Genomic DNA, 17,174 nt, shown 5'->3' with positions numbered 1-17,174 from the left:
GGAAAACGAATTTTATATAACCGCGCTACGGGAGGCCAAATATTTGCATGCTACTGCGAGCGCAGAGATGAAATTCTGCGAACCGCGGATTTACCCTCCCTGCAGAAGCGCAGGATGCCTTTCCTGGATATGGAAACCGTTCTGTTGTGGGGGCGCAGCATCTGATTCAATCGTATCATAACTACTCGTCGACATGGTAATGCAACTACGCCTTGCTGCAGCATTATCATCCGCTCTTGCTTCCTCTTCTCCGAGAGAAGAGAGGCCCTCTTGAACGCACGGACTCGCTCGTAGCACGATGCAAACAGAGAAACACACTTCACGAGATTACGATTGTATATGGAGCTCGTAAATACCCACTCGACTCATTCTTAAGGGAATCGATCGCTGCGTCGAATGGAGATTGAATTGAACGCTGCGTTATGGTTGTTCGTTCGTACTACATTTTTCGATAGAATATTTTTATTCTTTACGGACTAAGACGACAGTGCAATCTTAAATAATGCGCTTAATAACATCGATTCATTAAGTTTTCGTCCAAAAGCGTTCAGTCCATGTGTTTTTCACGCGCAAAAAAAAAAGAAGAAATAAAAGTGATTACAAGCTGAGCCTGAATGTATTGCCTCCACGAATTTCATCCACGAAACAGCAGACTTTGAATAATTAAAAAAAAAAAAAAAAGTAGAATTTCATCGATTCGAGCATTATTCGCTTCAGCGGCATTCGTCCATTCATCGGAATCATGGTACATCTTTCGGCCGGATGGTTCTCCGAAATGGGTGGCCGCAGTCGGTCCGAAATCGATTTAGCGGAATCGATTGCGCGTTCACGCAACCAGGATGATCCCTCTCTCGCCCGGCGCTATGCTCTCTTGCGCAAACAACGGTGTCCCGCACCGCCGCGATTATCGAAAGTGCTCGTGCGTGCGGGATAACCCGAATCGGGCTGCGCGCGATGACGGATCGCGCGCGCGGATCCACTGGACGAACTCGATTAGAATCCTTTGAACCGTGATTGCTACGCCGTCGAGAGACAATGGAAGCCGGGCGGGAATTGTTCGCGGGCACACGTGACACCGTGTACACAAGGATAATAGATCTTAGTCGCCGTTTCGCGACAGCCGAGATCCGGACTCTTAAAGCGACGGTACAATGGGGCCCCGATACATCATTACGTGATCGCACGTTATTGCTTATTGATCCTCACCCGTGGGCTTCGTTCTCTCCATTGTCACGCAAAACTGCATATTCCCTACCATCTTACAAACAGGGGTACGAAGAGCGTATTATACGCGTGTGTTGTCATTTTGTCGCGAAATCTGTACGGAACGAAATAAAGTCTAATGAAAACTAGGAACCGAGAAAATTAAAGTCGTGCCGGGGATACACCATTTCGCTCGTAATATTTTAACTCTGTGCTATAATTTCTTACTATGTGTATCATCTTTTTTTTTCTCCCCTCGATAAACACGTAGATAGGGAAAAGAGGTTTTGTTTAATGAGTAAATATTTTTGGAGTCGGTCAGACCATGATAAAACCGAGCAAAGAGAGAGAGAGAGAGAGGAGAGAACGTGGTTTCGAAACGTTCAAAAATATCTATCGGAATGATTTGTTGAGCAAACGCGGGAGTAAACTGCGAATTAGGAAGCGCAAACTCGCGAGATACCTGGTAACGAGTTCTACTCGATCCCTGATTCCGGTCATCATTGCCCAGAGGTTCTCGGCGTGGAAGGGTGAGAGGTTCGGTCTAACGAGCAAACGAATCTTACGGAATGAAGGGACGATAACTCCTCTTTCCCTCGGGGGATGGCAGATAATGCCGTTTACACGGGCTTCCGCCCGCGGGAATACGATCGCCGACGTAAATTCTTCTTTATATTTAAGCACCTTGGCGCGCCCAACATAAACGATTTTCTTTTCGTTCTCCTTTCGGAATTTAATCTGCTTTAAAAACATTCCCGTCGCCGGAGACATTTAATTAAATATCCAAATAGTCTGACGCTCGTGGTGGGCTAAATTGCGGTGTTATTCGGGTGTTATTAATTAGGACGACATCTGAATATAATAATTCGTTTTACTTTAATGTAACAAAAATTAAAATAAATTAAAATATTAAAATATAATTTTACAAAGTCGTGTTTATCATTATTATTAAATATTTCTACGACGTGTATAAAATATCACGCTAATGTGTTTCAATAAATTGCGATTATATATATATATATATGTAGTCGGATATATTAAAATAGAATAACATCAAGAATATTCCCGCTTTAATATTTTAATTATTACAATTAAATATAAATATAAAAAGTGAATATTATAAATTAAACTCTTTTATGAGTTTAAAAATGCGTGGAGCGTTATTATCGAAAAATTTTGCAGTATCCTGTATATGTAGAGCATCATTACATTTTGCTCTCGAACGCAGGTTACAAACTAAATAGAGATCTTAAAGTTGAGAAGTAAGAAATTATGATAAACGACAAGTTCCCGTCGAATTTACGTCAAGGAGGAATTGATTTAAAATTTGTCAAAGACTCCGACAACCGAGAGAAAATATGAGAGCCTTTTATGCAAAATGTACAATTTATCCGGGAATAATCTTTCGAACAAAAACTTAGCTTGAATACATTTTGCAAGTGAACGATATTGATATACATTGCGGACGCGGCGAGATCTATTTTCCATCGTCACTATTCACGGGGAGCCGGTACATGTTTGAACTTATCAATACGTGCGAATCTATCTGAATCAAAATTGATTCGGATAGACCAATGTCGAATCTCTATTCCGCTCTTTATCTTCGTCGTTGCATAATCTTCTTTTATTATCTCGCGTATCGGGTCGATTTTTGACGAGAAATGACGAAAAAAAGGAAATCATTGGCTTAAATCTAATGACCGTAAAATTTATTTATTTACTTGGTTCGTACTGTATACTGTATCGTTGTCACTGCAAAATTGGCGAAAATGAGAGCAATATTTAAAAATGTAACAAAGGGCAATATTGTAATTAATACGAAAATACGAGTTATTCAGGAAATAACGAGTGCGCGCCCTTTCAGCAGCTTAATTTCGCCCGCGGGATGAATTATTTTCTTTTTTTTATTTTAATTCGAATGAACGTCCATGAGAAAGTCATCTCGATACATCCGCGGTCCGTAAAAAAAAAAAACGCCATCGCGTCGGATGTACAATTTGATGGCAATTCGCAACTATTCTGTAAACGCTCCATTTCCGCGGTGTATGACATATGCGTGCGTATGTGCGCGTGTGTACGGCGGGATGCACTTTGGTGCTTGAATTTAGAGCCGATTAATAAATAAGCTCCAGATGGGTCGCGGCGAGCTCGGGTAGACGGGAGAAGCACGGCAAATATCAGGACAATTACGAGCAGGTGCAGCCGCGAGCGCAAGAGTCGACCGCGTCGCTTAAACTTCACTTAAATAAAGCGCACGCGCATGTGTACGTACATATGCAGTCTCTCGCAGGGTCTCTCGTTCGCAAGAATTTATGCCGTTCTCTCTCTCGGCACTTCGAATTTATGTTAAGAACCACCTGCGCCAAACTGGCTGACTATTTCTTTTACTCTGATCTGTGCTATACGAATGCTAAAGACTGTTTGATGCGGAGACAGACTCTCTCCATAAGTTTCAACCCCCATCCCTCTCAAAATTATCGCAAAGGAATATCATAGTAATAAAATCGAGCGCTATCTGTTTACGACCGATTTTCTGCGAGGGTACAAAGCTGCCGAACGTCAACGCTTTTACATTTGCACTTATATAAATATTAAGAAAAAATGTTTTGCTCTCGTTTTTATGGGAGATTTTCCGCGAGGGTACAAAGCTGCCGAACGTCAACGCTTTTGCACCTAATCACGTTTCAACATGTTCGTCGCAGCGTTGGCCCTAAAATCTTCATTTCTTTCCTAATGATAAAATGTCTATAAAATGAATAACATAGTTTTATGGATTCTAGAACGCTCCGTTGACAAGTTCGAGCAGCCGGACATCGGCGCTTCCGTAATAAAATTATTCTAATGAGGGTACAAAATTGTCGATCGTCGGCGCTTGTTCTATACCTTTTTGGAAAATGTCTAGGATCCCTCATAAAAAAAAAAAAAGTCGTAAAGATATCCATCTACAAATATTGCACTCAGAAAACTCTCCTCCCTCCTTTGTCGAAACATCCCCTCCACCCGCGTGACGTCAGCCCCCGCGCCAACGAGTTCCCCCGCCCCGCGTGACGTCATACCCCGCGCCGAGAGATACCCCCGCACCCCGCACTCCCCTCGGAGCCCCATGGGTTAGAATTGGCATAGTATACCTACTATGGTACAACGCAGTTCAAGAAGAGATTACATCTCTATTATCAAATAAAACTTGGACACTTACAAAACTTCCCGCTGGCAAGAAAGCTATCGATAATAAATGGATTTTTAAAATCAAAAGAGATCAAAATAATAATATTCAGCGGTATAAGGCCCGTTTGGTAGTAAAAGGTTGTGCGCAAAGAAGAGGATTCGATTACACTGATACTTACGCACCTGTGGCACACATTACTACAGTTAGAACTCTTCTGTCTATCATCAATTACGAAGGTCTATTTACAAGGCAACTAGATGTGAAAAATGCATTTCTGCATGGACGAATAGAAGAGGATATATATATGAAAAGGCCTCAAGGTTTTGAAGAGCAATTAACAAATAATGAACTAGTATGCAAATTAAATAAGTCTCTCTATGGCTTAAAACAAGCGCCCCGTGCTTGGAATGCAAGATTTGATCAATTTGTTAAAGGTCTTAACTTAAAAAGATCTGAAACTGATATGTGTCTCTATACCAAGATTACAAAAAGTTGCAAGTTATACATTCTGCTTTATGTAGATGATATTCTTTTGGCAGGTAACAATGAACAAGAGTTACTTGATCTGAGAGATGCATTGATGCAAGAGTTCCCAATTACAGACTTGAAGACACCGCACTATTTCCTCGGAATGAAGATTGAATTTCGGACTGATGGTATTTTTCTAAGTCAACGAGCATTCATGGAACGTCTTCTGGAGCGCTTTAATATGGCGGAGTGCAAACCAACTAAAACCCCTATGGAAGCACGAGTTAATTCAACAACTGAAGAAGGAGCAGAGTGCATCATTGAAGCTAAGCCGTATCGTGAATTGGTCGGATGTCTGATGTACTTGATGATCTATACCAGACCAGATATAAGTACCGCAATTAATTATTGCAGTCGTTTTCAGAACTGTGCTACTGAAAGCCATTGGAATTGCTTGAAGCGTATACTACGCTACATCAAAGGAACTCTAGACTATGGCTTATATTTTCAAAAGAAGAAGTGTTCCGAGCCACTACTAGCATACGTGGATGCTGATTGGGCCAACGACAGTGATCGAAGATCTATTACCGGATACTTGGTTCAAATATATGGTGCTACGGTAACATGGGTAACCAGGAAGCAGCCTACAATAGCTCTGTCATCGACAGAATCGGAGTATGTGGCATTGGCCATTGCCGCATCTGATGTCATATGGTTCAAGAAACTATTGCGTGACTTGGGAATCAACTATGAAGAACCTATTACTGTTTTTGAAGACAATCAATCGTGTATTCATTTGTTAAGTAAATGGGAGCATCGTAGGCTAAAACACATTGACATTAAATATAATTTTGTGAAAGAACTATGTAATAGTAAACAGTTGCAAGTTAAGTATATTTGTACTGAAGATCAGACTGCAGATATTCTGACAAAAGGTTTGACAGGTGCACGGTTTGTCAAACTACGGTCACTCATGGGTGTGAGCATGTTCAAAGCTTAAATTTTATTTTATTCTTAGAGTTGTCAAATTGCAAGGGGGTGTTAAAAGGACAATTTGTACACTGTCTCATGATACAGATAGCGCTGCGTGCAATATGTTTTTCCGTTTTCCTTTCTTAGTTTCTTTTTGTTTTTATGCTGTTAGTTACTAGAAAAAGGCGCTGCACTAATTTGTAGGTTACTCTGTATAACGACACGTTTATTATTGTACGTTGAGATATTACTGTACGAAATAAAACCTTACTTTATTTACTACCACTGCTATATAATTATCAATTATTTATAATTAATATATAATATTAATATTTTTTAGTAAAAAAGTGTCTTCTTTAATTACGGGTGCTGCAGAAAGAAAAAGTGATATTCTTGATTTATTCTTGATTATTTTTATATTATATAAAGAGAGAGAAATTGAAAGAAAGAGGGAGATCAAAAACGATCAAAAACGATAATAGGTAACGATATTATAGGTAATAATATTAAACGATTAATACGATCAAAAACTATATGTATATACATACATATACATAAACTCATTATATAATTTTAATGGCAGAAATATCGAGAATGCTTATATATCCAATATTATGTTTTCATATTATCTTTTGAATTTAAGGTTTCCAAAATTTATTTAAAATTAGTGTCTTTTTTAATTACGGGTGTTGCAGAAAGAAAAAGTGAGAGAAATTGAAAGAAAGAGAAGAGAAAGAAAGAGGGAGAAAGAAATTGAAAGAAAGAGGGAGATCAAAAACGATCAAAAACGATAATAGGTAACGATATTATAGGTAATAATATTAAACAATCAATACGATCAAAAACTATATGTATATATATACATATACATAAACTCATTAAAATTGTGTGTATATATATATATATATATATATATATATATATAATTTTAATGAGTTTTATGAAATATTTTTTTTCTTTATTTATGCAAATATTAATAATATCTACAACTTCAGTTTCTAACTTGATTGTGATAAAATTTGACATACTTTTAATGAATACATCTAGCTGGGTAAGGAAGGGTACTAAGTTAAAAGACAGTCCAATATAATGCTTTTCTAAGTCTCTTAAAAAATTAATTAATCTCTATAGTAAATTATGAATTTTTTCTTAAGATCTTTGTAAATATGAGCATGTCCTATATCTTCTCTATCGTAATGTAATATTTATCTTTTATTTGGCATTGTATACAATTAATAAAATAAAATATATTATAGCTTGTTGTATAGTTATATTGTTTACATAATGTATAATTTTACATAACAAAAATTCTTATATTAATTTCTAGCATAGAATAATAAAGATATTTTATTTTATTGTATATTAAAATAATTAAAAAAAAGTAAATGGCTATTAAGTTACATAAACAAAAATACTGCTTTAAAAACATTCTTTTTTTCTTAAGAATTAATTAAACTTTTTTTTGAAAAAATTAACTTAATATGAAAACTATTTTTTTCTGCATTTTTATCTTACATTTGCATGTGAAATTATTTCTATTTTGCTTGTGCAGTTTCTGATATATCCTGTATAGATTAAATAAAATAATAATTTTGGTTATTATAAAATAATAGTGATACAATAATATTTTTTCATAATGATATCTACAACCATGAAAAAGATGATAATTTTTACTAATATTCATATCATTGAAAAATATTGGCAGTATTTCGTAGTATTGGATCTAATATATTTTATAGTATATTACCATTAATGTTTTATAGTATTATTGCCATTAATTCAGGACATATATAGTCTTCTTACAAGTATTAATATATATTTGATATATAGTGATTAAATCTTTGTTTTGTATAGATAATTTTATACTCTATATTGTCTCTACTATAAATTTATATATATTGCACATAAAACTTTCATACAGGGTGTCCCATTTTAAAGGATCCACTCAAATATCTCGGAAACACTGTGTTAAATCGAAAAATGTTTCAAACAAAAGTTGTATGGCTGCAAGGAGGACATAAGATAGTGACAATGATTTGACCTTGGATAGTCAGTTAAAGGTCATGTGAAGGTCAGCTTCAATTTCTTAAATGGAACCACCTATTTTTCATTGCATATTCTTGTAGGCTATCTCGAGCTTTCCAAAACCCTATAATAAAATATCTTTTTATAGAGTACTCTTTGAGTTATAAAGGTTTAAAGTTCACAATTTTTTGACATAAAATGTAAAATATCTTGTAAAATATTCAGTTTTCGGTAATCATACCTTAATACTTTTTTGCACAGTATAATAAGATCAATCAATTGGTATAAAGAAAACAGATAATTGTTTTAAACAAATATGTAATATTCAACATGCAGCTGCATACTATTTTTTATAAGCAACTATGTATTTTTTTACACCAATTGATTGGTCTCATTATTCCATGCAAAAAAGTATTAAGGTATGATTACCGAAAACTGAATATTTTACAATATATTTTACATTTTATGTCAAAAAATTGTTAACTTCGAACCTTTATAACTCAAAAATTAATATTTATATGTAATATTAAAAATGATTATAATATATTATATTTCTAAATTATTATTATTGTTATTATTATTATTATTAATGTACTAAATATATTTAATAATAATATAATTTAAATAGTTTAATTTTATAGTAATATATTATTGAAATTATATTATTATTATTATTTTAACATTGATTTATTACTAAATTAATATTGCCTACCATATATTAAAATAGAAAGAATAAAACAAGGTACAAATAATTAACAATAATTAATTTTATTTATAATAATAATTTTTTAAATTATTTATAATTATAAATTAAACAATTAATAAAATTAGGTAAACAGAAAACTATTTTTAAACATAAAAACCAATTTTTAAAATAATTTATAATAATAAATCTTAATTATTATTAACGATCGCTAGTCAGAAAAATAGTAGTGGAAATGATCGACCAAAACTAGCAAATAATAAATTTATTTAAATTTCACGACGTTTCGACCATATGATTGTGGTCCTTTTCAAGTGAAACACTGAAACAAAATTTTTTACATATCGTCGGTGACACAAAACACTTTTAGTATAACCAAGCCCAATTTACAAGAGATACCCATACTTACAGATAAAATTAGTTACAATTACATCTCAATTATACACGATTGTCATTATACAGCATTTTTTATTAAAAAGTCAAATAAATTGAAAGTGCGAGACAGCAGACAACATATCCTCCCGAAGGATCGTCACAGAATAATAGATTTCAAGTAAGCTTACTTACACGACCTTAATTATTTTGTTATAGACATCATTTAAACTCTCTGTATCCTTCTGTGAGTTAATGTTATTATCAAGTTTTTTAATGTAAAACATTTCAGCTATCTCTCTCTTCCTTACATGTTTTTCAGTATGTAAAATATTATATTTATTCCAATCGAAATCATGTTTATGCTCAGACCGATGTTTACTTATAACAGAATGTGACGTATGATGCAATTTTATATTATTACAATGTTCTTTAAACCGTGTACTAAGATGTCTCTTCGTTTGTCCTATGTATGCCGTTGGACAGTCATTACAATTTATTTTGTAAACGACGTTAGTCGCGCGATCTCTAGTCAAAACATCCTTGCCACACTTAATGAGGGTATTCAGTTTTTAGGGCATCTATAAACGACTTCCAAGTCGAATTTTTTTAGAGAAAATGAGATACTATCACTAATGTCACTCACATAAGGTATCGAAATGTAACGTGTTTTTGTCGGAGATTCAATTTTGTTCTCGTCAATATTACTATTCTTATTATTATATTTTAAAAAATTGGTTCTTTTTTGTAAAAATCGTTTAATGATATTTGTGGGGAAGCCGTTATTTAATAAAATATTTTTAACTATTTCTATATTTTCTCGGTGAAACCGCTCATCGGATAATAACATCGCGTGGTCAACCAAACTATAAATTGTATTAATTTTAAATTTTAACGGATGACTCGAAAGAAAATTAATATATCTACCCGACCACGTGGGTTTTCTGTACCAATTCGTTATAAGTTTGTTATTAGAACGAAACACAGTAGTATTTAAGAAATTTAAGGACGAGTTACATTCTATCTCATGTGTAAATTTCAGACGTTCGTGATAATTATTGAAAGTGGAAAGTATATTATCTATTTTATCCCTTGGTATTATGGCAAAGATATCATCGACATATCTATAGTACACGGGGATCTCAAAGCCCAAAACGCCCAAGCAGTGTGATTCAAGGTCGTCCATAATTATATCGGCTAAAATTGGTGATAGCGGAGAACCCATTGGGCTCCCATATATTTGTTCATAAAATTGCTCCTCAAACATAAAACTGGTTGAGTCAAGAATGGTTTCCACAACATATGTAAACTGTGTTAAATTTAATTTCGTATTCTTCGAGATGTCATCCCAACGCTTTTCAATTCCCTTCATGACCAAATCTTTAGGAATGTTGGTAAAAAGCGAGGTGACATCCAAGGAGATCATTATTTCGTATTCTTTAATTACTCTATCCTTTATATTTTTTGAAAACGACCAACCATCATTTATATGTGAATCTGGCTTTCTTATGTAACATTGTATAATGTTGTGAATATAATTCGCTAAATTGTAAAACGGACTATCGAGTGACGAAACGATAACACGTAAAGGAACACCGTTCTTATGAATCTTAGGAAGTCCGTAGCATCGTGGTAAATTGCCGTTTGTACAATTCAAATGTTTATACGTTCTCTCATCTATAATATCATTAGAACGCCATGATTTTAACAATGAGTTTAGTTTAATAGTTAAAGGTTTTATAGGATCTTTTTTAAGTTTTTTATATGTGTAAGGGTCGTTAAGTAAAACCTCCATTTTTTCCAAATATTCGCTTTTATCCAAGATTACAGTTGTTTGCCCCTTATCAGCACGAGTGACTAAAATATCTTTATTTTTATTTAGAAAATCCTTACACAAAGTAAACCCCTTCTGGATCAGTCTATCTGTAACGCTCACGTGTTTTTTATCTCGAAGAAATATATTTAAAGAATCTACAATTGAGTTTCTTGCATCTAATCTATCTTCACGCGGTATTTTAAGAGCATTGACTTTATTATACGCGGTATTTTAAGAGCATTGAATTTATAATAATTTATAATTTTATAACAATAATTTTTATAAACGTTTTTGAATAAAAATTATATGGAGTTTCTTTTGCTTCGATCCTGCAAAAAACGAAATAATATAAATTTATAAAATATAAATATACATAACGCGTATATGTGTTTTTCAGTTTGTGTGATGTATTTGTGTATATGCGCATGCGCGTGTGCATAAATTAATTAGAAACCCATGAAATTATAACGTCAGAAGCGATAAATTATAACTTTTTTGGGGGAAATATATCAAAATAATTTTTAAAAAGAATTATTTGATAATATAACTATATTTATAATATACATTATACAGGGTGTCCCATTTTAAGAAAACGCACCTCGATAATTCTTCAACGAACCATTTTCAGCAAAAATGTTTCAGACAAAAGTTGTATGGTTTCAATAGGGACATAAGATGGTGTCATTGATTTGACCTTGAAAAGTGATTTGAAGGTCACGTAAAGGTCAACTTCAATTTCTTAAACGGAACCATCTATTTTTCATTGTATATTCTTATAGCTTATCTCGAGAGCTTTCCAAAACCCTATAATAAAGTACTTTTTCATGGAGTACTCTTTGAGTTATAAAGGTTTGAAGCTAACAATTTTATACCAAAATGTAAAATATCTTGTAAAATATTCAGTTTTCAAGGTCAAATCAATAGCACCATATTATGTCACCCTCGAAACCATACAACTTTTGTCTAAAACATTTTTGCTGAAAATGCTTCGTTGAAAAATTATCGAAGTATGTTATTTAAAATGGGACACCCTGAATATATATATATATATATATATATATATATATATAACTACATCATATGTACATAATATAATAAAATCTAACAAAATCTCAATTATTAATTCGTAAATTAAATAGCTAAATAAATTATGCTCAATTATCGAAAGTTCTATTTTCGTTTAAAATGTAGATGAGTTATACAGATGTTTATTAATAAATAATAATTAAACGTAAGTAATCGTTTTTTTAAAAACTTTATTTTGATGTATTTCTCAATAAAAAAATCATATGCTATTTCGTTTTTGACATTATAATTTATTATCAATAAAAGACCAGAAACCTTAAAAAAATTATCATAAAAAAAATCAAAAAATGATTTATAAAAGATCTGTTAATTCTCAGGATAGTAATTTAAAAAAAGAATTAAAATATTTTTTATATATAATTGGAATTACTTTTTTTGTATTATAATTACATTAAATTAACTATAGTATGTCTTTTTTTAAGGAAACAATTTCTAAAGAACAAAAAAATCAAAATGATGTTAATTTGACATCATATTAATTAAATTTAGATACATAGTTGGTGAAAACGACATCAAAATATCATTTCAACGTTTTTGTTCTTCCTATTTTAGTATTAAGTTTATAAAATTATGTATCATTATAAATTAAGAATAAATAAGGTTTTTCACATAATAATTGTGTAATAATTATACCTGATCAGATGAGTCTTCAATTTTTCTTTTTTTTAATATTTGTGTGCCTTTTAAAACTGCTAACAGTGGCATATGTCCATCAATTTTTTTTACATCTTTTAAATTAGCTACAACTAAATATGGTGGCATAACTATAAAATTATAAAAATATTTATTAAATATTAAAAAATTATATATACATATATGTGTATACACACATATATATATATATATATATATATATATATATATATATATGTGTATATATATAATATTATTTTGATATAAAGGGATTATGTGATTATTTTTTTTGTAAATGGAATTGTAAAGAAAATTTTAATGAGATCCTAAAAGGTTTGTATGGTTATCAACCAAACGATTAATTTATTTAGACAGGTTATTCTTTTTATTGATAATTTGTATATACAGAATAACACGACTTCACCATTAGAATTGAATAAAGGAATATAAGTGAATCTTCAGATATCAGTTTAGAAACTTAGTAAAATTAAAAAGGGTGCCTGAAATTTTCGTAAATATGTATGTTATATGTACATATACATATATGTAAGCACGACATATGAATGATTTATATATGACTTTATCTCTATAGTATGTACAAGTAGAGAGAGAGAGAGAGAGAGAGAGAGAGAATAAAAGGGAGAAAAAGTAATGAAAGAGAGAGAGAAAGAGAGAGAGAGAGAGTGGGGGGAGGGAGGGAGAGAGAGAGAGAGAGAGAGAGAGAGAGAGAGAGAGAGAGAGAGAGAGAGAGAGAGAGAGAGAGAGAGAGAGAGAGAGAGAGAGAGAGAGAGAGAGAGAGAGAGAGAGAGAGAGAGAGAGAGAGAGAGAGAGAGAGAGAGAGAGAGAGAGAGAGAGAGAGAGAGAAATTATTTAATATTATTATTAGTGTAATTATTTAAATATATTATTAATTATTTAAAATTCTTATTATTAGTTATTGATTTAATAATTAAAAATAAGTATAACAATATATAATAAATGTTTTACTTGTTGATTGCATAATCCCGATTACTTCAATATGATCCCCTTTTTTAATGTCATATTCAATGTAATCTTCGTCTGTAAAATTCATAATGTGTATTTCTAATTTATACACACCATCTGTTATAGCACCACATCCAATAATTTTATTTAATTTATCTATCGTTTTTTGAAAATTTGTTTTTACATATCCTTTTAAGACTGTAAAGTATACAATTAATTAGAAAAAATAGAATAAAATTAAATTTTATTATTTATAATATAATTATAATAAAGTTTTAAAAACATTTTTATATTTCTTAGCTGACGTTGTCAAGATCAGGGCAAGATCATTTTAAATTTTTTAAAAGAAACCATATTTTTTAAAAATATATACAATAAATTAATTTTTTTCTGCAATATTTGTATCAAAAAATTATAATGGTAGGATGAAAAAATAAACAGTTTACAAGATATTTTATACTATAATTTGAAATAATATTACATAAATTATGAAATATCTCATAAAATAATTATTTACCGATGATCTTACTTTAATATCTTTATACACAAAATAATGAAAGAAATTAATTAATATAAAGAAAACACGTTGTTTTTGTTTTAAAAAAGTATGTAATTTGCAATTAATAGCTATATAGATTTTAGAAAAACAGCAATATATAACAGCTATATATTTTGTAGAAAAACAATTAATAATATATAAAATAATATATAAAAGATAAGATAAAAAATTAACTTATTCCAAATTGTATAGTATAATAGGTAAAAATGATAAAAAAATTATTAAAAATATAATGAAAGAATACTTACTAATACGATTTGTAGTATTAATACATCACAAAATTCGACTGATTCAGGTAGTGTATCTAAAGAACTTGTTCGAGCACGAATCCTTTAAACCGGAATAACGCGTTTGATTTATTTCTCTCTCATTATTATAGACGGTTTATAAAAAATAGACAAATTATAAGGATCTTGATCTCGAAATCACAGGTATTGCTGTATCAGAAACCGCGATCGATTATTTCCTTGCGAAGAGATAAGAATACGTGGTTCCCTTTTTTTGCGAACACCCCAAACCGCTGACAGACCGAGGCAAGCACTAGGACTGTTTGTAAATAGAAAACACGGGTCGACGACAGACGCGAATGCCTTGCCCTCTCGCTCGAACCGCTGATCGCGTGAATTTTAGATGAACGAGAAGCGATCGACCCGCGCGCGACAAACAAAAAGGTCAAAATAACAATTCTCACTGCCGATGAGCTAAAGCAATTTTTAGCCAGATTGTCTCCGACTCTCGAACCATTCGCTTGTAATTAGAAAAACGGCTGTAGCTAGCAGCACGGAAACTTAATCGCATTGCCTTCGAAATTTGCGTATTCAGGGTCGCTCGCCTTGAATTGTCTTTTGAAACTGCAGTGAAGTCGCTCGCCTCGTTGCACGCGCTTTCGCGATCTCAAAGTTGTTTTTTTTGTATGTTGTTTTTTTTTCGTGTATGAGACAATAAACTTGTTCGTTGTTCTAAACCGTGTGTGACTGAATCTACGGTCCTTCTCTCTCCCTCACTCTCGTGCGCGGAAATTATAATTCGCCCAAATCGCGACAGAACTAATTGGATCAAATATTCCCATATTTGATACGATTGTATTAGACTTTACTAATAATTCATATGGTACGTTGCCATTATTAAATTGTGCCATTTTTGGCGGATGCACTTGCACACCGTCCAAATGAATAATCTGTTATATTATTATTATTATTATTATCATTATTATTATTATTATTATTATTATTTTTATTATATTATTATTATTATTTAATTATTTATTTATGTATTCTAATTTATTCTTTTATAATATTTTTCTTATTGAGAATTTAGAAAACATTGTAAAATTAAATATTTAAAGCCCGATTGTATCAACGTTACTTTGACTTTAAGCAAGACTTAAATATGTAATATCTTTATTTATTTAAAAAGAAGGCTAAAGATAGATACATATTCAAGTCTCACTTAAAGCTAAAATAACATTGGTGCAATTGAGTCTAAGAAATTTCATATTACAAAATTAATACGCAAAAATTAACTTTTAAAAGAAAATTAAGAAAGATATCAACTTCATTATTTTAATTAAAAAATAGTGTTGATTTTTTATAACTTTATGAGTTTATTTTATGAACAATTATATAATTATATTAATTATATTAGCTAAAATTTTGCTAATGTAACTAATGTTTTTTTTCGTAAATAAGAAAAATAGTAAAAAATACTCACATGATTTACAGTTATATGATGTTGAATATAATCAATGTCATCATTCCATGAAACAATTTGAATTCTTTTTCCTCTCCCATTATTTAAATAAAACTTAAAAAATTTATATTGTTGCTTTGTGCCTACATATCGTGGAGATTCTATGCCATCCACGTAGCCAATAATTTCGCTATTAATAAAAACATATTGATAACATATTGATTCGTACATTGGGTCCAAAAAAATTGGAACAAATAATAATCGCTTTAAATGACAAACTAATTAAAAAAAAAAAGATCGGGTTTCAAAATATGGGTATACGTTTTCGAAATGGTCCTCAGATTGATAATAAAAAATATTGAAATATGAAGTGTCAATACCTAACATATTGATTCCTACATTGGGTCCTAAAATTTGAAAAAATTAATTTTCGCTTTAAATGACTGAAAATAATTAAAAAATGAAAGAGCGAGTTTAAAAATATGGAAATACGTCCTCGAAATGGTCCTCAGATTGATATTAGAAAATATTGAATTATGAAGTGTCAATACCTAACATATTGATTCCTACATTGGGTCCTAAAATTTGAAAAAATTAATTTTCGCTTTAAATGACTGAAAATAATTAAAAAATGAAAGAGCGAGTTTAAAAATATGGAAATACGTCCTCGAAATGGTCCTCAGATTGATATTAGAAAATATTGAATTATGAAGTGTCAATACCTAACATATTGATTCGTACATTGGGTCCTAAAATTTGGAAGAATTAATTATCACCTTAAATGACTGAAACTAATTAAAAAATGAAAGAGCGGGCTTCAAAATATGGCAATACGTCCTTAAAATGGTCCTCGATTGATAATAAAAAATATTGAAATATGACGTGTCAATATCTAAATATTGATTCGTACATTGGGTCCAAAAATTGGGGAAAAAAATTATCACTTTAAATGACTGAAACTAATTAAAAAATGAAAAAGTGGGCTTCAAAATATGGGAATACGTCCTTAAAATGGTCCTCAGATTGATAATAAAAAATATTGAAATATAACGTGTCAATGCCTAACATATTGATATCTACATTGGGTCCTAAAATATGAAAAAATTAATTTTCGCTTTAAATGACAAACTAATTAAAAAATGAAATAGCGGCTTGAAAATATAATACGTTTTCGCAACGGTCCTCAATTTGATAATAAAAAATATTGAAATATGACGTGTCAATAAAAACTAAAAAAATAACAATATAAGAAATTAATATTAATTATTTTAAAAATACAAATTAATTTACAATTTTTTTCTTTTTCATACTTACAAAGTCGAATCATACATTTGAACGTTCTCCAAAACTTCATTTGTTGTTAATAATTCCATTACGTTTATATTATTTAAGTCTATCAATTTATCTACATTTTGAGATGTACTGCTGCTTGCAGAAATGTCCATCTATATTTTATTTTTAAAATATAAGATAGTACTCTGCGTTGATACCACTGCTT

At 31.2% G+C, this 17,174-nt stretch overlaps 1 protein-coding gene across 1 annotated transcript; it reads right to left on the bottom strand.

The window, feature by feature from the left end:
* Positions 1-14,987: 14,987 nt before the first annotated feature.
* Positions 14,988-17,049, bottom strand: LOC145948609 (uncharacterized). Its single transcript, XM_083058258.1, has 3 exons — positions 16,991-17,049; positions 15,698-15,866; positions 14,988-15,164 (listed from the first exon to the last, which is right to left on the bottom strand). The coding sequence occupies exons 1-3, from the start codon at positions 17,047-17,049 to the stop codon at positions 14,988-14,990; spliced, it is 405 nt and encodes a 134-aa protein (XP_082914384.1).
* Between the last annotated feature and the right edge of the window lie 125 nt (positions 17,050-17,174).

The sequence above is a fragment of the Prenolepis imparis genome, unplaced genomic scaffold, assembly GCF_030444845.1.
Source record: "Prenolepis imparis isolate NDT839.2.m4 unplaced genomic scaffold, iyPreImpa1.0 SCAF_494, whole genome shotgun sequence".
NCBI classification, from domain to species: domain Eukaryota; kingdom Metazoa; phylum Arthropoda; class Insecta; order Hymenoptera; family Formicidae; genus Prenolepis; species Prenolepis imparis.
This window is presented reverse-complemented; position numbering and strand designations above follow the sequence as displayed.

Excerpts from the sequence above, each read along its gene's own strand:
- LOC145948609 (XM_083058258.1), bottom strand. The coding sequence starts at position 17,049 with ATGGAATTATTAACAACAAATGAAGTTTTGGAGAACGTTCAAATGTAT. Across the intron at positions 15,867-16,990 it reads CAAATGTATGATTCGACTTT|CGAAATTATTGGCTACGTGG; the intron begins GTAAGTATGAAA and ends TTTTATTAATAG. Across the intron at positions 15,165-15,697 it reads ATCATATAACTGTAAATCAT|ATTATTCATTTGGACGGTGT; the intron begins GTGAGTATTTTT and ends ATAATATAACAG.